Source organism: Astatotilapia calliptera, chromosome 16 (genome assembly GCF_900246225.1).
Source record: "Astatotilapia calliptera chromosome 16, fAstCal1.2, whole genome shotgun sequence".
Classification (NCBI taxonomy): Eukaryota; Metazoa; Chordata; class Actinopteri; order Cichliformes; family Cichlidae; genus Astatotilapia; species Astatotilapia calliptera.
The window spans coordinates 22,991,636-23,012,959 of record NC_039317.1 but is presented as its reverse complement, the minus strand read 5'-3'; the positions used below and the strand labels follow the sequence as shown (position 1 = coordinate 23,012,959).

At 39.3% G+C, this 21,324-nt stretch overlaps 1 protein-coding gene across 4 annotated transcripts in view; it reads right to left on the bottom strand.

Annotated features, from left to right (window-relative positions):
* The window catches only part of erbb4b (erb-b2 receptor tyrosine kinase 4b), a 323,985-nt gene that overhangs the window by 159,011 nt on the left and 143,650 nt on the right, over positions 1–21,324 (bottom strand). For all 4 annotated transcript variants that reach the window (XM_026144460.1, XM_026144464.1, XM_026144463.1 and 1 more), the window contains exon 2: positions 11,009–11,160. In XM_026144460.1, coding sequence (XP_026000245.1) covers positions 11,009–11,160 — 152 coding nt within the window. The remainder of the gene's footprint in view (positions 1–11,008; positions 11,161–21,324) is intronic.

Below are 21,324 nucleotides of genomic sequence, written 5' to 3'. Positions count from 1 at the left end.
ACAATGTTTCAGGAGCGAATGCTTATGGGTGATATTACATTAAATTAGTGATCTCGCTGCTGTCATACTGATTCTCAGACTGTTGGTGTTAGCGTGTTTCCATCTATCAATAGAAACATTTTGTCCTACTCCATGTCCCAATAAAAGTCCCATTTTACATATAGCTTGCAACAATAAAGGATGGGGATGCAAAACTACCCATACACGTTCACAAATTAAATGTTGACGGGAAGGAAGGAAGGCAGGGTGTTGACAGGACATAAAAATATACGTTATGAGTTTTACATTAATTTAAATGCTATGCAACATCTGGCCACTAAGGCCTAATGCTGAATAAGATTTTCAGTGGTAATGCTCATTTGAAAACACTTAGATTAAGCAAAAGGGAAAATAATCACTACTTCCATATCAGTTGTAGTGTAATAAAAATACTGCTATAAGAAAATAGTGAACACAAGAACATGGATAAGGTTTGTTTCTTTATTAGATGCAATGCAAGTCTGCAGAGGCAAAATGTTTAACATGCTTAAAGCTTTCCCACACTGAGGGCAACAGTATCCTGATGATTCAGTGCAGGTTTCCTTTTTTTTTTTTTTTTTTTTTTTTTTTAAGTAACTCGCATTATAAAATAGGTCAGCACAGTTCTTATTGCCCTGCAGGAATCTACAGGTCAGTACTAATGGAAAAGTGTGTAGTGGCTAATTTAAGGAATGGCAAACACAACTCGTAGAGAGAGGTTTTTATTTTCTTTCTTTGTTTTTTCAAACATCTGACATTTCAACCTCTACATTTCTGTTACTTCGCAGTTATATCAGTTTGGATCATTTCATAAAGACATGGGAAGAAAACGATATCGGCAAACCAAGAGTGGGAAGATGAACGAAAAAATGTATGTGTCAGTCGAACAGTGAGGCTTATTTTAACCCTGTGCAGGTGTACAAGCATGCATAAACACAAACTTGCAGACACACATACTATCATTTGCTTTTGTCAATTTGTGGGAATGAGGGTTTAAAATGAATGTCAGTATGTTAAAGATAAACTTTTCTGATTTCCCAATTCGTATCAGTCGAAGCGACATATGCCGTTTAATGCATATGGACATACACACAACAACAACGTGCACGGAAAGACATAAACATGACACATCATCAACTTCTGCCTATCAACTCCTGCTTCTTTTGCTTCCGCACAAGGATGGGGAGTCATTCATTTTCAAGTCCCGCTGTCCCCATATCGCACACATTCATCTTTCTCCCATATGCACTGACAAGCGATCCATTTGGTGACTGCTGCAGGTGAGAGAGGAAATGTGGAAAGTGAAATAGTGTGATTTGCTAAAGAGTAAAAAGCATACTGAACTTTATTGGTGATAGCAGGAACTGCATAGTGGAGATCACAACCTAGACCTAGCTTCCAGGTATGAAGGTGGATATGACTAGTACAGAGTTCCCTCTGGCTGCTGCTGTACATGACAAAAAGCAAGGGAAAAAAATGTAAAAGTAAGCTATAGAAAATCATTTGAGACATATGTGAAAAAAGTTCTAGGGACTTGTGTTTCCTTTCTCCCTGTGTAGCTTTCAAACTAGTTCCTGGTCAAACTCCTGTACATTATTTTTCCTTGGCAACCTTTCTCCTCGGGACTTCTTTCCCTGAATGGTCTCAATTCCAACCCCACACTGTCCTTCCTCATGTCAAATTAAAGTGATGGAAATGAACTTCAGGAGACGCTAATTGCAATTGTCAATCCAATCTAGGTTGGGGCTGAAAGACAGGGGCTCCCTAGCACTTCATCAGTCTTCATTAATATTGAAGGAGTTTGGTGAGGAGCAGGGGGCCATCGTAATCTGCACTCATCTAACAGTGCATCAAAAATTAGGAAGCTGGGGAGGGCAGGGACAGAGCCTGAGGGACAAATATGCCAGTCAAAAAGAAGTATGAAGGAAGATGTCAGAAGACAGGGATTGTGTGCAGGAAAGGGATTCTGCTTACAAATGCAAGGGGATTAGCAATTAAAAATCAAAACTTTATACATGCTGCTTTAAATTGCAGTAATTTAGTAAGAATGAGCCACCAGGTAAAAATATAATGGATGGAAGCATCAACAGTAATCAGTCATGAATTGTATGCAACAGACTTCATTGAGCTCTGGTTGTGAAGACTGGTTTGAGATGAGTGCATCAGAGATGTGCACTGAAATTCAAGGCGCATGGGTTAATTTTTATAGTCACAGGGTATAATAAATAGCACGAGTTGTTCTCTCTCTTGTAATGCCAGCAGACCTATTGCACAGTAGTAAACACAGGTGTTACTAATGACATTAATGAATGCTCTGTTCTGTTTAGGTACAAAGGCTTAATTAATGTGATTAGTAACACCTGTGTTTGCCTACTATTTCAGATGAAATTGGCCGCTCTGAAATATACACTTTTAATACCTGTTAAACTAGCTACGGTCTATCATGTAGCTCCACGAAGAGAAACAGAGAAGTAGAATAAATAATGCATGAGACAAAAGATGTAATAAGTAATTTTTCAACCACAAATACTATTCCTCGGTTAACAGCGAAGAAATGAGCACACCTGTATTTAATAAGCACTTCATGATAAACCATCACACCATTATTTCCTAATTAGTTTAAATGACTCATCCGATGATAAAACATTTAGACAGTTAAGACCCGAGAGTAATCTGGCCACATAATCTTTTTCATACTTAGTGAAACGGACGGATGGACTTGTTTACATCTGATCAGATAGGAACTGGGGCCTGGATTATTGATTCTACAAAATCAGGGCACTGCAACATGTTGATAGTATATTGTCATGGTGGAGCCCATCTGTTCAATCCCACCTCCAAGACTATGACAGCTGAGATGGGCTCAAGCCCCACCACAATCCTTAATTGGATAAGTAGTTAAGAGAATAGATAGATATTTTGGTTGATATGTTACATGTTAAATATGCGAATGAGAATGTAATATTTTATTGCAATCTAACCATTCAACATGCTCAGATCACTTCTTCACTTTTACCAGAGAGGCCTATGATTGAAATCATGACATCTCTGAATAAAATCCATGTACTCATAAAGTAGAACAAGTAATGTGCCAGTATTTTGTTTACTTTCCTTCATTGATTCTTATAATTTTTTTACATAAAAATCAATATTTTGTCTACACTTCTTTTTTTGAGCAGTTCTGTTTTGTAACTTTGTTCATATAAACTATTAAAAGGTTAAAACCCTGTTGTTGAAAGGTTATGATGTCCATTTATAGTAATTTGTTGTATTGTTTTTAGACTTTCCTGCTCTTCAACATGAAGAAGTAAAAGCCAAAATACAGGAAAAGCAAACCCTCCCCACATTTTAAAATTAAAGCTGGAGGCAGAGAAAGCACCAAAACCCCAGAACAGAAAAAGCATCAATGACAAAACAAGCATGAGAAAAAACAAAACAAAAACAAAATAAAAAACAGAAACTGTGTGAAATTAAGAGTCATAGGATAGAGCTGGGATGTAAAGCTGCTTGCAGGTGCATGGCAACCACAGACAGGTTAAATAGCATGACCTATAAGAGATTTCTGAGTTTGCCAACTCAATGGGCATGGCCACCCAGTATAAGAATAGAATAGCATAGATTAGAATAGCCCTTTATTGTTATTGTACATGTACAGCGAAACTGTGGGTGCTCCACACCAACTGTGTCAGAATAAAATGTAAATAGTAGACAGCAGGAATTATTTAGAAACAAGATACATATATACAATCAAGAGGGATAGCAAGCCAAGCTGTGCTTGACCAGTGAAATCTAAAATACAAATCAATCAAAATGTTACCAAAGTGAAAGTAATCTATATTCTAAATGCTCAGAACAATATTCGGTCACGTAATATTCTGTATTGCCTGTTTGCAATGCGTCATGTAAAATACTGCCATCTTGTGGCAGCAGTTTGTTGTTGTCTGTAAAAGCTAGCTTGACTATCCACCATCAGATCTGTTGCATCTGTCATTTCTGACAGATATATGAATATGCCCACATCCAACTGACAATGGTTAAAGTATTGTGTGTGAAGCACATTGTACAGGGTGGGCCATTTATATGGATACACCGTAATAACATGGGAATGGTTGGTGATATTAAAGTCTTGTTTGTGGCACATTGGTGAGGGGGCAAGCTCCTCAAGATGGGTGGTGACCATTAGAAGTCGGCCATCTTGGATACAACTTTTGTTTTTTCAATAGAAAGAGGGCCATGTGACACATCAAACTTATTGGTAATGTCACAAGAAAAACAATGGTGTGCTTGGTTTCAAGGTAACTTTATTCTTTCATGAATTATTTACATGTTTCTCTTTGTTCACAGCCATTGACATGTCGAAGAGGTTAACACGTGTGGAGCAGATCGAAATTGTGTTGATATCTGGTGAACGCAGTAACCGGGTCATTGCAGCAGATTTCAATGAAAGACACCCTACGAGACCACCCATCTCCCATGCTACAGTTAGCAAACTGCTTGCTAAGTTTCATGAAACTGGTTCAGTGTTGGATTTGCCAAAATGTGGACGCAAGAAAACTGTCACTAATGAAGAAACATCAGTAGCTGTCCTAGCTTCTTTCAGCAAGAACCCACAGCATAGCACTCGCCGCATGTCACTGGAGAGTGGCATTAGTCAAACATCCCTTCGGCGGATATTAGCTACTCACAAATGGCACCCTTACAAACTCCAGCTACTGCAGCATCTCAACGAGGATGACCCAGATCGGCGCACAGAATTTGCAGAATGGGCAAAACAAAAATTGGAACAGGACCCTCAGTTCACGCAGAAGATTTTGTTCAGTGATGAGGCAAACTTTTATGTGAATGGTGAAGTTAACAAACAAAACCACCGCTATTGGTCTGACACTAACCCACATTGGATGGATCCCTCCAAGACTGTTGGAACAACAAAAGTGATGGTTTGGTGTGGTATATGGGGTATAATGATAGTGGGTCCATTCTATATCAATGGAAACCTCAAGGCCACTGGATATTTGAAATTGCTACATGATGATGTGTTTCCCTCTTTGTACACTGAAGCTGGCACGTTCCCTGAGTTTTTCCAGCAAGATGGTGCACCACCACATTATTGGTGGCAGGTCCGAGCATTCCTAGATGAACAGTTTCCTGGAAAGTGGATTGGTCGTTGTGGGCCAGTTGAATGGCCCCCAAGGTCTCCCGATCTGACCCTCTTAGACTTTTATCTTTGGGGTCATCTGAAGGCAATTGTCTATGGTGTGAAGATACGAGATGTGCAGCACCTGAAACTACGGATACTGGATGCCTGTGCTGGCATTTCTCCTGCGGTGTTGCTATCAGTGTGTGAAGAGTGGGAGAAGAGGGTTGCATTGACAATCCAACACAATGGGCAGCACATTGAACACATTTTATAAGTGGTCAGAAACTCATGAAAGAATAAAGTTACGTTGAAACCAAGCACACCATTGTTTTTCTTGTGACATTACCAATAAGTTCGATGTGTCACATGGCCCTCTTCCTATTGAAAAAACAAAAATTGTATCTAAGATGGCCGACTTCTAAATGGCCACCATGGTCACCACCCACCTTGAGGAGTTTTCTCCCTCACATATACTAATGTGCCACAAACAGGACTTTAATATCACCAACCATTCCCATTTTATTACAGTGTATCCATATAAATGGCCCACCCTGTAGAAACCTTGTCCTCTTTGATGGAGAGAAACAGTTTACTAGTTAAGCTGCTTGTGGATCACCTTTGACTGCTCCAAGATCAGTTATGCGCAAATGACATTGATTTTTAATCCCCAAGAAACAATTTGTCTCTTGCTAACCACCTTGGTCAAGATGAGTTATCCACTAGCAATTAGAGTCCACTGTTTTAATAGGTTTAAATAACTCTAACGCTTTAACAAGGTGTCTTTAATCAGATCAATCAGTTAACAGACATAGGACCATAAATAAACCCCCATCTCTAACTTTTGAAGAATCAATTTAGCACATTTAACATTTGTATTTATTTGGTTGCTATTTGTAAAAGAGCATTAATGGATTTTTCAGATTTCAAAACATTATGTGGCTTTCTTCTGTAATCATGAAGAGGAGTAAAAAAGTGGGAAAAATAAATCAGCGCAACCCCATCATTTAGTTGGAGTCCCTTGGAGTATTTAAACTTTCTGTTGTATAAAAATGAGCCATACCAGCATTTAATATATGTTCTTTTTTCCATTCTTTACATAAAAATGAAATGGAAATATGGAGTTTAAAGGGAAAAATCTTTATTTGAAATTTTTTTCCTCCATGTTTCTTTCTTCTTCTAGATTCTCAGTTGTCATCCCAACACCACATGTTATTATTGAAAACCAAAGACTCGTTGGAAATATAAAATGTTCCGTTTGTAAATTATGATTCCATAATTTATTTACAACTACAGGCAAAGAGGTGGGAAGTCAGTGAACTGTTGTCAGTCTGATAAGGCAGCTGATCACCGCATTAATATTGGGGAGAAAATTACATGTTTACTAATGATTGCAATGGCAAGACAAACAATCCAATCTAACTGTGTGGTTGTGGGTTCCTACTGAGCCTGGGAAGAGAGGAGGAGAAGGAAAAATTAATATTTCATAATCAGTTCTGTTTGTGAGCGCACACAAGAAAGTGACATGAGAGAAAAGAAGGATGCAAAGTGTGTGCTTTCTTCTGCATCCACCCAATAAACAATCACAGTATATGTTCAGCTGGGAACAGGATGTTATTTGTTTTAAGGGTGACAAATTATTGGAATTTAACCGGGAAGGTGTTTCAGTGACTTGTTTGGCTGCCACAACAGTGTGGATGTGCTGAAACTTTACTGTAGGGATAAAACACTCCAAAAGATGCTGGTGGTAGAGAATACTGTTTAACACTATAAACCAAAATCTAACACAGACTCTGCACTAGCATGCTGGGGGCTTGATGAACTGAGTATTTCTTCTTCACTATGTGACTGTCAGTCACTATGTGTTTAAACACCACTGTACATTTAATCATTAGTTATTATTACAGTTTTTTCTGAATGCTTAAACCCTAACTGTGATTCCTGTAGCACAATCTCTAAAACTATTCAGACTTATAGCAAAACCACTCACTGAGTTTGCAAAACTAAAAGCACAAAAACTGCTTTGCACTCAGTTTGCAATTTTGTAACACACACTTTGCAAAACTGTAGGCACAATTCACTGCACAACACTCAATTACCAAATTTCCAACACACTCCTAGCAAAAGTATACACATGTATGGCTATCATTAACACTAATTTGCCAACTGTCTGGCACACTTTCACATGTCAAAACTTTCTTAGATAATTAGTTCACTTTGCAATCAGCCTAAGCACTATAATACAGGTAAGCTGTGTGTGCGGAGTACAATGGAGGGAGCAGAAAGAGTGAGAATTAGAGGAGGCCGAGGAAGAGGACGTGGAGGTGAAGAAATAGGATGAAGAGGACGACAAGGACAAGGAGGAGCAAGAGGAAGACGAGGAGGGGGGAGAGGAAGATGAGGAGGGGGGAGAGGAAGGGTAGGAAGAGTAAGAAATAGAATTGCTGATGACATCAGAGCTACAATAGTGGACCATGTCATCAACCGTGGAATGACCCTGAGGGTAGCTGGCCAACGGGTCCAGCCTAACTCGAGCCGCTACACTGTAGCAAGTACCATAAGGACATCTTGAAATGAGAATCGGTTAGTACAGTCACTTCGCACAAAGATTTGTAGCACTGCCATATGCCAATGAGAAACACACCAATACCATTGATGTAAAAATACTGAAATTGTTACTTTACAGAATTGCTAGATGACCAGATGCTGGGGCAGAGGAAGCATGTTCACTGCAGACCAAGTAACCCATATAGTCATTATGGCGATTGCAAATAATCTTATACTTGGAAATAAACACTTGTGTTTGTTTTGATGTGTTTGAATAAACACCAGTACTTGAAGTTTGGATCCCTCTATGCTTATGAATCTATGACAGAAGTATGAGCTCAAACTGACATAGCCTACCTTGTGCACAGAGAAAGCAAAAGCCAGATGTGTTTTATATTCATACCATCAGTGTGCAGTTGGCGCATTGTGTGCTTAGTAGATGATGGCTTGTGTGTACTGTTTGATACGGAAACACCATTTTTACGAAGGTGTGAAGAGTTAATCTAGCTGTGTTCGCTTTTGCAAGAGAACTACAATGTTTTGATTATTGGGTGACAGGTTTTCTTATTTGTGTGAAGAGTTTTGCAAAATTAGCCAATAGTTACAAAAAATGTGCTTAAGCAATCAGAAAAAACTGTAATCTCCGGCTCTATTCCACACTTTGTCATAACAGGCTGCCCCTCCCTGAGTCTGACGATTCTTCCTGTTAAAAAGGAGTTTTTCCTTCCCAGTGTCATCAAGTGCTCACTCAAAGATTGTCGTTGTTTTTTCCAGTTGTATTGTAGGGTCTTTACCTTACAATACAAAGACTTGTATTCAAGTCTTGTACAAAGTCTGCCTGTTGTTGTGATTTGGCGCTATATACATGAAACTGAATTACTGTGTGTGTGTGTGAGGGATGGGGATTTAAGCACTGACAATGTAAAAATTGCATGTGGTTAAAGCTCACGGTCTAGGTTGTTGGTGCAAATGTCCATATGTGATAGAAGGGAGAAAGCCTCAGTGCTGAAAAGCAGTTATTAATCACAGTGCAAGCGTTGATTCATCAGTTGTTGAGGCAGTTTGGAAGATAGAGTCTATTTACTGCTAAAGTTGTTTGAGGGGCTTTGGGGAGGCAGCCATCAATCTCTTGGCTATCTTCAAAAAGAAGGAGCCAATGCACAGGCATCAGTTTCAATCACCTCCCAGAGACAGGTGGTATGGTAAGCTGCTGCACAATAGTTTTGTCTTTACTTCTCTACTTCTTTACCTCAAGGTGATTTTTTTTTCCTCCCTCGGGAAGCATGTTAATAATGCATTTTATCATAATAATAATAATATTCTCTAAAAATAAATACTCCACCTTGCCCTTTTGCTCCCTCGGTGTTTGGCACCCCACATTGCTAATTAGCATCTTCAATTAACCCACATTAATTGCAAGCCATGGAAAGGTGGAGGAACCTGGCAAGTTAGTGCCACAGGGAACTGCTTTGTAAATGATTGGTGGTGTAATACAGGCGTGTAAAAAGGGGTTCTGTACTAGTGCTCTTTTAACCTCAATCTACAAATAACTCTTCAATGTAATCCTATACACATGACATTGTAAAAAGCACGGCTAAACTAGAGAACTGATGTTGTTTTATAGTGCATGGTGGTCCCATGTAGTTAAACAACAATCACACTTGGTTTTTGAGCCACATCTTTCCCCCCTACTACCGTTTTTCATCTAAGTCAGTGGGGCCCATTACCTTTGCAGGAGTCTAATGGTAGCACTTTTGCATCTATTGCTCCCTCTTTCTTAATATCATCTTCGTTTTGTTTTGCATCACAGGGGGCATTATCAGAATTGTGCTTCACGATGTAAAACACTTAATGACTTTGTTTTGGTGCTTTGATCAATCTTGGCGTTTTTGTGTCTATTCAAATTAAATACAAAAAACAGAGGACTTTTTTTTTACAAAAAAATGTCATATTGCAGTATTAACTTCTAAATCATCACAGTAAGGAGCAACATCTAAAAAATACAGAATGCCTTGTTGGAGGACTACATCACTGGCAAAGCCTCCTTAGCCCAGTTCATTCACACAGCACTATTGGACCATTAATGCAGTCAGCACTTTAGTGTAACACCAGGGGAGCTCCCAAGACCCCCAGATAGACCGGAATCAATTGGAGTTGGATGCGTTAGTAGTGCAGAGCGCAGCCAGCATAGTCTTGAGTTGGTGTTCATGAGAAGTGAAGGGCTGATAGAGGTCACTAAGAGCAGCTGATTTCACCAAAAAACAGAATGCATGTGTTTTCTCTTTTTTTTTTTCTCCTGTAAATTCTCCTGCAGTTACCACCTTCTAACCCTTAATTACTGCACTATTACAGTTTGGCCCTCAGTGGAGCTGGGACCTTCCATCACCTGACACTCAGTTTGTATGTGTCCTCTCAACCAAAGTGAAAAAACGCATTCATGTAAGCAATTCCAAGAGTGTGCTTCCACAGTGTTAGAGCACAGTCTTTAACCACATTTTGTATCCTAGTGTTTCTTTTTGATAACAATACTATTAGATTGTTGCAAAACTATACTTTTCTTAGATGGTCCAATTCAGTTGACTCACCTGCTCAAGTCTTGGGTATAATTATATGAAAAATGAAGCAATAAAAATAATAAATATCTTCGAGATTAAAGCTGAAGGCTCAAAAGTGAAATAAAATGAAATGATGACCAGCTCCGTGGAACTTTTTCACTGTAGTCTGTGATTCACGTTCAATCAAAAAGGAGATTTAAAGGATCAAGTTATTTGGATTTTGATTATTCTGTGCTTCAGATCACAATGGTGCGAGCATACAATCAGTTAGACACGCTGAGTAGAGAGGAAGTTTGATTACCCGCTGATTAGAACAACTTTCCTCTCTAGTTATCATTGGTGAGATAGACACTAATCCGAGTGCTGATTGGTAGAAAAAGATCTTAGCACAAAGCATTCTCTGGGTAACAAGGTCATATGAGAAGAAAAAAAAGACAAAGTTCACATTAAGAAGTTTAGACTCAGTAACTTGTGAAAAAAATGAGTATTTGTATTTCTATTGTGTAGGTAAAAAGACAGATGATAGGCATTACTAGTCAAAAAGGAATATGTGAATCTTTTAAACAGAATATATAGGCACATATCATTTTATTCAAATAAAAATATATTTTCTCAAATGTTCATGTTGATTTTTGTGCACTATTTTAAGAAATTTGGTGGTTCCAAGCTAGAAGCCTATAACTTTGCACTTAAAATGTGCCAAAAAAAATGCGGTCTATTAGTTGACGGTATCATGTTGTTTTTTTTCCCTTACTCTGAGGAAGGTGAGGTCACGACTGCGGTCAATGCTTGTGATCTCGAGGTTGCCCATTACAACTTCACAGCTCTCATAGTATTTCCTCAGAGTGCGATACTGCTGCTCCAGGTCCGACAGCGTGCTCAGCTTGTTCTCCGTTCCAGCACATACTACGAAAAGAGAAACAGGAGAAGAGAGATAAGTCAGTTGTAATCCAGCTACATTCATTTTTTTGACTGAGGATGGGTTTGGACATTGCCCCAAAACACCTCAATGCTATTGTTAAAACCTGTATTTTGGATTTCTAACAAAGTATAAAATGTTTTGTATGTATAAAAGGGTTTTAATGTAGAAATTTAAATAAGGACAACAATTTAGGAAAAGACATATAAACAGCTTGTTTTTCAGCACCACACCTGTGCTGCAAAGAATCTAGAGTGTTGTCATGTGACTAAGCTGGCCATGTAACACGATGCAGCCACTGAACCACTACACCACAAGGCCTTCCTAGAGCTTCCCTTGGTGCCTACAGGGCAGATGAGAGCTCTTTAGTACCTAGCTGCGCTGCTTACTTTAAAGGTAATTAAACAGGACCATTTCCACCCATCACATACCTTGCACACTCAAGATGACACAAGCCATCTGCCCTATCAGCTGGTGTTCCCTAGTCTAACATTAAAACACACATGTATGACTGCATGGACACAAACAGATAAATCCCAAGGTTTGTGGCTAAATCTTGAATCCCTATGAAATTAAACATCATTTGCCGTTCCTGCCCACCTATATTCCTTTACTAGTCTTAAAATATAAGCCACATTCACAATAAGGTATTGCCTTAGTGTTTTCACTTAGGCACATTTTGCAAACCTGCTGATATAAGCCCAAGTTACAGATGTACATTGACATTTGCTCCTTTTGAAGAATTAGCTTCATTTCCACACACTGTCATGGCAGTGTGGTTTCTCCCACCTGCACCCTGTTCACGCTTGATAGCAGTGAAGCCATCACTGTGACCGAGGGGTGGTGGGTCCTTCCAAGAGTCTTGTCACACTGTCTCCCTTGAGCTGTAGCCTCTCTCTGTGAGCACACCCACCTCAAAAGATCTTTACTGATGCTTTGCATTTCAATCCCACCCTACTATGTGCTATACTGCAGTCTCCATCACATACCTTAGATCACTCTCAGTCCAACTTGCACTCTGTCCACTCTGCTAGCAAAACATATGCCACAACCCATTTACACCGTTATCTTCACACAGGCACAATGCAGAAAAAATAGTTCTTATTCACTCCATTGATTACACAATAGATATATGTGAGGAGAAGAAGATTCAACCTCAGGGCAACAAAGGCTCAAAAGACAAATGAAACTGTGTTTAAATACTTCCACATGTAAGCAGATATTAGATAAGTGGAGCTATTCTTCTATGACCTGGACAATACCCATTCTATCTGGGGCTGATTAGCTATGTTGCGCATAGCATTCCGTGCTGCTCAGGAATGATATATAGCAGACCTGGGTGTTTTCAATAACAGTTAGCGTGGGCTTGAGGGGAGCGGGGTGGAAGTGGTGGGGGCAGGTGGTGGGGTGGGTCATAAAGTGAAGATAGGTGTAATAAACTGTTATTGCACCCTTGAGGCAGAGCGCCGAGATCAGAGGAAAGGGGCATTGTGGCATGTGATGATGTGATGTCTGGTGAAATTTACTTTTTCGTACCCATTTGCAGACCTTCAGTAAGTCTGCTGACTTTTGAAACCTGTCTAATGCAATGTATAGAATGTTTACATTTTTTCTTTTCTTTTTAAATGTGACTTCTAATGACCTACCACGAAAGCTCTGCATGAGCTTGAGATGGTGCTGGCTGCCAAGTGAACCACAACTAAACCATCTGTGCATTTATACTGTAGAGGATGTGTGAACTGTTAAAGGTTTACTGCAGAGCCCGGTGCTCCAACTGGTGTAGACTCTTATGTCTGCATGTGTGTGCGTGAACGTGGGCAGGCTGTAAACAATAGACCTCAGGATGTATTTTCCCCCTCTCATCGCATGATCGAATCCATTTGTCTCCATGCTCAATACGTTACATCTGAGTCCGTATGTCACACTAAAGGTTGCATAAAACAATTGGACAACCTGCCCACCCATGAGCACAAGCTATAAGATGCTGAATTGTCAATTGTTAACATACTGCCAGGAATACAGGAATACACTGCAAGAACTAATGAATCTTCATACTGTTTAATGCTTATAGCTATTCCACAAAAGGAAATCTATGTCATCTGTTTGATATATTTCACTCTCTGGCACTCTCAATGCTGAGAATGCCAATGAGTTTAAGTGTCTTTCTTCCATGTATGAAGGATAATTGCCTGTGAGAGTAAATTGATGTGATGTGTTTGCGGAGAATTTCACCTCAGAAGTGATACATCGTAGCGATAAATCATAATAACACAACATTTCCCAATACATGTAATTAATGAGACTGTGTGCCAATGGGGAAAAAATGCACACGGCTCAATTTCTATGGTCTCGAACAGCATATAAAGGCTTTTGCAGCAAAGCTTGCATTTAGCCAGATAATGCGAAACCACATATTTATCAAGTAAATAGATAAACAGACAGAGAGCTCCCGTGTATCTTTGACAGACAGCCGCCAAAAAAGACGACAATGCATCTATCACCGTTTGACACGATCAAAACCTTCAGCAAAGAGTAAATTCTTTACACAAAACAAAACAATGTTTAAGTCTTTGCAAACAGGCTGAAATGCCCCTCAGCTGTATTTTCATCCATTTTAATTTCATAAATATCCTCATCAGGATTACACGGGAACTTTAGTGTTGTGATTTCTGATCCCTTCTCATTTCATTTGGTTGTGCACACAACAACTTCATCAATAGTGACTTGTGCGACTATTGAATGCCTATAAAGCTGGTGAGCCTCCGAGGTTTATAGGCTCCTGCCAGTGAAGCCAGCAAAAGGTCATCCCAATAGCAAGTAACTGACCGAATTAAATAAAGTTGCAAATGTCACTTCCTTGAGTAAACACTGTCAATAGCTGAACTTCGTCAGCGTGAACTGAATAAATAGGAGTACCTTGTAGAAATAAGCTTTACACAGTGGAAAATACTACATTTTCTGTCAGGCACGTTGAATAAAGTACCATATTTGAGGTCAGAGTTGTCCTTTGTCCCCTAATGTCTCCCAGATGAGCCTCAGTGGCTAAGTGTGAGTTACAAGCCACTGCCTCAGATGGTAATCATGGCCTAGATTATCGTCCATCTGCTGAGCAGTTTAATAAGCATCAGAAATAATAACTAGATGAGTGTTCGTGATAACGGCACGGTCCAGTAACACTAACCTCTCGTTGCCCTCTGAGCTCTGGTCATCTACCAACAATGCTGTCGCTGTCGCCATATGGTCTACCATAAATTAGCAATCGTGTCATCAGTGGTGCATATTTCCAACACCTTGTGAGAGTTTTCCACAAAGGATAACTTGCTGTTGCTTCTATTTAAATTCTAAATATTTTCCCCCAGGGATCAATAAAGTATTCTGATTCTGATTCTGATTCTGATTATGCACTCTCGCTCCCCTACAAAAGCAGACAGCATTGCATGCATTTTAAATATTAAAACAAATACTATTACTGGTACTATTTAGGCTCACCTTCTTTTTCACCTATTTTAACTCTATTTGCTTTCAGTGAACAAGCTCAAACACTTTGAGATTTCAAAACCAAAACAACAACAGAGAATGTATACTTTATGTTACTTTTTGTAATTGCAGTTTATCTGTATGTTCTCTGCCTCCTGCTGTTCTTTAAATCTGCTGTCAAGCTACAACTCCATAAACAAAAAAGAAAAAGCCAGCAATCCCAGTGTCTGATTTGGTTGTTGCCATTACTTATGATTACTATTACTTATGCTATTAAAAGAGTAAATATACAATTATGTAACACAGCACAGCATAGTATAGATATCACACCTACTGAGTTAGAGTCATAAAACGTTATTAAAAATTGCTGATGACAAATTGCAGATTTAACTTTATTTTAAATGTATGTATTTAAATGTAAATGAAATGTATTTTGTAATCCAGTAATTACTATGGTGAAACTGTGCAGAACAGTGTGCTTCACTCTAACCTATTTTTTCTCTCTTAGCACTCTGCTCTCAGTATTTCAGTGGGATTTAAAGTTGTCTCCAGACAAAAAAAAAACCCACCGAAGTCACAGCGGAGTGATTGGCTGACACTGAAACACACCTCATTACCCCAAATCCTCTAGCTTCTTCTTCCTGACTGAGGCCACGACTGACAGTAGGTATAGTGAAAAGACTTCTAGACCTGCACTGACCTGTAGAAATGCTTTGGAGTTTGTCTGATCTTCCACTTTGGCTTACGCCTGTAATGCACACGTTATGGTGTGCAATAATAATAAAGGACACATTAAGAACCACTGAATGACTCTCAGAGCCCTCGCATTTTGCCTGCAGAGCCATCATCCATAGACATGGACTGCCACAGCACCTGGACTCCCTAGGAACACAGACCTCAGCTCTGCCTTCAGTAACGTCATTTCAGTTTTGCTGTATAAAAGAAATTGCAGGTGGATGAGAAACTTCTTGTTCGACACCACGTGAAACTGTGAAAGCATGATGATATCCACAATCAGTGAGGCTTCCTGACAAGACTGTGTTCTTCCTGCTGTACTCTTGTCCCTGCACACCAACAGCTGCAGTGTGCAATCTGTCAAACTCAAATGTTTTCTTTGGCTGGGTCGAGTCCACTTACAGGTGGGAGATTCACTATCTGGTTGCCACGTGCGGTCCCATTCCATAACAAACAAACAAAAAAAGAACATCAGAGCATGTACAGAGCATGTACTTCCTGTAGCAGCTGAAGAAGGTCAACCTGCCAAAGACTAAGATGGCGCACTTCTACACCTCCCCTGTCCATCCTCACCTCCTCTATCACCATCTGGTATTCTGCTGCCACTGCCAAGGACTACAGCACGTCATTTGTTCTGCTGAGAATGTGATTGGCTACAATCTGTCATGTCTCCGGGACCTGTACACCTCTAGGATTCTGAGGCGGGTAAGAAAAATTGCAGCTGACTTCTTCCACCACAAAAACAAACTCTTTGAATCATTCTCCCTCCAGGGTGGAAGCTGTGGTCTATCAAGTCCTCAACCTCAGGCCCCAAAGAACTGCAGATGGCCTCATCACCACCACAGACCTTCATGCCACCCCATAGACACTACTTGTTATATTGATTTAAAGTCATGACACCTGTCACCATGTGTTGCATTAACATCCTTTTCTGGGCTGCTGCTTTAGCTAAGTGGGTGAACAGGGCACCACATACCATATGGCCAGTGTGCAGTGACCTGTGTTCAAGTCCCCCCCACCTCTCCACTTTCCTGTCTACCTTTAAAGCAAAAATAGAGCCTTTTTATTTCGATTTCTAGAAAACTTGCCAGGCCCAAGGTTTTGCATATCCTCAGGGTTTCTGTTTAAGTTTTGGTTAATCTGTAAATAGTGTTTATGTGTTCCATGCATCTACTCTTGTTTGTTAAATCTAAATGATGTAGTTTTAAGAAACTTATTGCAAAGTCTAGTACCAATTTTCAACCCAAACACCAAAATACCACTTTGCTCTGTTGCTGAGGGAACCTTCTAACTGCCTGTACTGATCCTCTCACCTATGCACCACCACCTCTTTCCACTGCATTAAGACATCACACAGACAGACAAGGAAATGTATTGGAAGATACAGCCTGAGCACTGTTTTCACTGGTCACTATAGTGTCACTAATCAGAGGTTCACACTCTTCCCACGATGGCAAATTGGCCTTATGGAAAAAAGAAGGAGTGAGTACTTCAAATATATGTTTGGACTGCATGTGGCAGACATTTTGAATTCAATAATTAACTCAGAACAATTGTCTCAGAGCACAAGTGCATGACCACCAGCTGCTTATACTGCACCACACGCTATACCAATTATGCTTCAGCCATTGGAGGGCAAAATTAACTAGGTTTTGTGAAATGCTGAAAACAATATATGCATAATTTATGATGCTTTTCAAAACTAAATAGCACTAGCAGCACCTTCTTCATTTTATCTTAAGCCTTACCAAGGAAGCGGTTGAAGATTTTCTTTACTGGAGAAATCAGATGCTGCTCCAGCAAAGATTAAAGCAGCCAGTGAAGGACCCTCCAGGGCTGCTTTGGGGGCTTTTGGCATGCACACAAACCACTATGTGGTTCCAGGGCTTGGTTTTTAATGCGAGTGAGGTGGATGATTAACCTCCTCTATGATAGGCCAGGCCAGACTACTCAAAAAGCAGGCATATTTTGCTGTTGAACAAAGAGAAATTGCTGACCCTCTTGTCAGGCAGCCTTTGTTCTCTGCTATTTCACTACAACAGTATTTTGATTAAGTATCATTCCAACACAGTTCACTCATTAAGTTTGAGATGGGAGCTTGTTCTCACCTAGACTGTGAGACCTCTTACAGCTCAGCCAACTAGACACTTATTATTGTGTGAGGCAGTTAGATCAGCTCTTTGTCAGAATGCACTCAGTTGTGGTGGAGACAGAGATGTTAATTTACAGTAAACTAAAAGACAGGTGAAAGGTGTTTTTCATTTGGACTCCTTCATGCTACTATTTCCTTTCAGCAGGTTACCTAAAATGTGCGTTTTTGAAAGAAAATATGTATTTAGACTGACTTCATGTGTCTGTGTATGAATGGATCTGTATACTCTACTTAATAACAAATCCACCTGACTTTCCTTTTTAGCTTAAAGCACAACTTTTCCAGCCACTGATTTTTTTTTTTGAAGTTTTCCTCGGTGGCTTTGCCTTTGCTCTTGAAGTCTCAGAGGTTTCCTCCTAATACAAGGTGGAGTGAAATTTATGCTCTTTATATGCTAATAGTAGAAACAGTAAACCCCTGAGGTGGTTCATATCCCAACAGTCTGCTAAAGAGAGAGCAGATAGGCTGAGCAATGGGGTCAAATGAATCAGTTGCAAACTACCTTGGTGTGTAAGTGTGCGCAGACGCGGGCTGACAGTGTCGGCGTGTGTTTGTGAGAGGGACTGAGCACTTTGTACGTCTGCATCTATGTTGTGGCCTTAAGCTATTATGTTTTTAGCAACATGCCGACACACTTAAGTGATCCTCAGAGGCTCACTTCTAAAAATGGAAACGCACACATGTACCTACACACAAACACGTAGTGCTACTATTTAGAGATCATTTTGGTTTAATTTGTTTGTACTCACACAAGTGAACACATAAATCATGGAAGAACAAAACAAAAAGAACTGTTCCTTACATCTAGAAGAGGCTAACAATGAATTAAACATGCAGACCGACTCGTACAAAAAAAGCAACTTAAAGCTACAGCAGTAACATTTCTTATCATTATTGTGATTTTCCTATATATATATATATATATATATATATATATATATATATATATATATATATATATATATATATATATATATATATATGTGTGTGTGTGTTTTAGTACACCAACAAAATCTCTGACTAAAGAGGTGATACAGAGTGTTATTTGTTATTTAATTTAACAATGAACAAAATCTCTCCTTAAATCATGGCAAATTACTCATGTCTATGGTCAACAAGTTTAACCAGTATTTTTTCATCACTCCCGCAATAAATCTTAAACTTGTGCAGCGTATCAGTGCGTCTCTTTGTGAATGTGTGTGATGCCAGGTTACACACATGGTTTTAAATCAGCCTCTCTTTGAAATTCCTCTGACTTAATAAAGTGTAAATAGAATATTTTAACTTTTGTGTGGTGTTCGCATTTTTGGTACTCTGCCAGTGTCATTGTATCAGGAGGAAATTAGACACGCATCTGTATACATTTGCCTCTTATTTTGTCTTGTTCTGTCCTGTCATTTCTGCATACACTCCTTTTAGCCGTCAACCCATGACAGTGCATATGTGCCAGATACACTACTTTATTTTCTAGTATATGTGTATACCCACTCAGGAACTGCAGAATGCTTTAGATATTCTACAGTATAGCTGCCCCCATGTGAGTTCTGTGCTTTCATAACACATCAAAAAGTTACAGGAAAAAAAAGGACTGACAGGTATTCATTGTGTTAGGTGGTGTTATGTTTTAAACATAAGTTGCTGTGTCCAGGAAATCAGATTGGCTCCACTCACTTTCTCTACTCATACAAATAGTCACATTCACAGCAGGAGCAATACTATACTGTATCTCCTATTGCTCCCCACCGAGGGCCTCTACTGGGGCAGTTGTGTGTTAAGCACAGTGCCAAAAGGCTCCTCAAGGATAGTCGATGATGAGTGGCAGTATGTATCTCGCGCGCTTTACTTTTTCTCCAGCCTGTTTCCAGAAATTCTGGGGATAGGAACCACTGACCTTCAACATTCAAAGCTTCTTTTTTTTTGCCGCTGGGTTTCCACTGCTTTTTGCCCTACTTCCTAATCCATTCTAGCCTCTATTCCAAATCCTGTTTGATAGTTTTTTCTCTTCTTCTTTTTTTCACCCTGCATATGGGACGACACTCTATCAATTAAGCTAGCAGGCGAGTCAAAATGTTGCCTCATATCCTTCATGCCTCTAGCACATACTGGTTTCCAGCCCCCATGTGTGGTCCTTCCAATGAATCTTAATCTCGTACCCAAACAGTTGCCATCAATTATCCTGGCCGCTACTGCTAACTCATCCCCTGCCTCCAATTTTTCCCCATTAAAAAAAGCCTTTTTTCCTCCTTGCTGTGACGGAATTGCCTCGCTTGCTTGCCTGGGAAATGATTTCTCAGCAGGTTCATGGACCCTGCGCTTTCCACAGGTAGGACATATGAATGGACGCATGTGTGTATTTATGTGTTTATTGTGCATGGGCGTTCAAGGACATACATGTCTGTTGGTCATGCACTGGGTATTAAAAACAGCTCCTCCCAGTAAATGTTCTTGCAACAGCTGATCAGCTCAGCAGTCCGGATGTAATTAAGACAGGGCAAAAAATATATTCATACAATGCAGATAAATATTACAAGAAATCCGACAATCAGCTTGAAACAACAGGGCATACAACTTTAAAATCATTCCAAGTGATATTTACCCTTCTCAAAAACAATAGCTTGAATTCTTTATTCTTTTGAACATGTAAATACATTAAAAATATTGCTTGAGGCAAACATAAGTGAAATAACACATTTTTAGTCAAAAGTCCAAAGAATGCATCCAAGATTTTAAGGAAGAATTTAATTTTATGTCTGTATTTTTGCCTGCAGCACTGATCATAGTGACAATGAATAAGGGGTACTGTAGCAACACTGGTACTTGTAATGACTTAAACATTACTTCATTAACGCATCTCTTCCCTCAGCACTCAAATCTAGAATACATGTCTTGTTTCACAAACAAGAATCTTTTCTCAGCCTTCCAGATAGTGAGAGATTTGTCATTCAGGGGACATACGATGGCACGTCACATATGAGAGACATGTCTAGAGTTGTCACCATAATAAAATCATTTATTTCATTAAACTGCTGGAACACACTGACAGGAAGACAGGTTGAATGTGTTAGTCATCAAGATGACGAGCAAATATTACTATACAAACTCTATTAATTTATCCATCCATCCATCTTAGACATTTGGACCAATAACGTGTAGTACCTTGACAAACGTACCATACAAAAACGACATCACATTTCTCATTCTGTACTATTGTTTTGAAATATTTCAGCTACCCAGAGGCATTGCTTGCAGGCAAAGCCTGTGAGAACACAGAAATCTAACTTGTTAAAGCTGCAATAACCCTAAGCACAGACTTTAGAAAAGCAATGCCATTTGGTTGGAATTGTGGTTGAATTACAATGTTCTTGCTCTTGTTTATATTTATTTTTATACACAGTATGTATTATTATTAGTATTATTATTATTATTTGTAGTCATTGTCCTTAGAATAGGTGAATCATATGATATAATGTATAGAATAGAATAGAATAGAATAGAATAGAATTCAACTTTATTGTCATTGCACATGCACAGGTACAGGGCAACGAAATGCAGTAATTGTTCTTTTGCTTTTATATCTTGATGATCAATTGAAAGGATTCATGTACATGATTGTCTAGTGAGACTGAGATGAATCCTGACTAATTAACCCTCTCGAGGCAGGCGTTGCCGATTTGCAACAGTTAAAAACTTACAACCTGATTACCTCACATACATATTTTATGAGTTTTTTTTTACTCAGAAGTACCACTGCAGGACTTGGTTGTGCATTAGCAACAAAAAGTTTAAT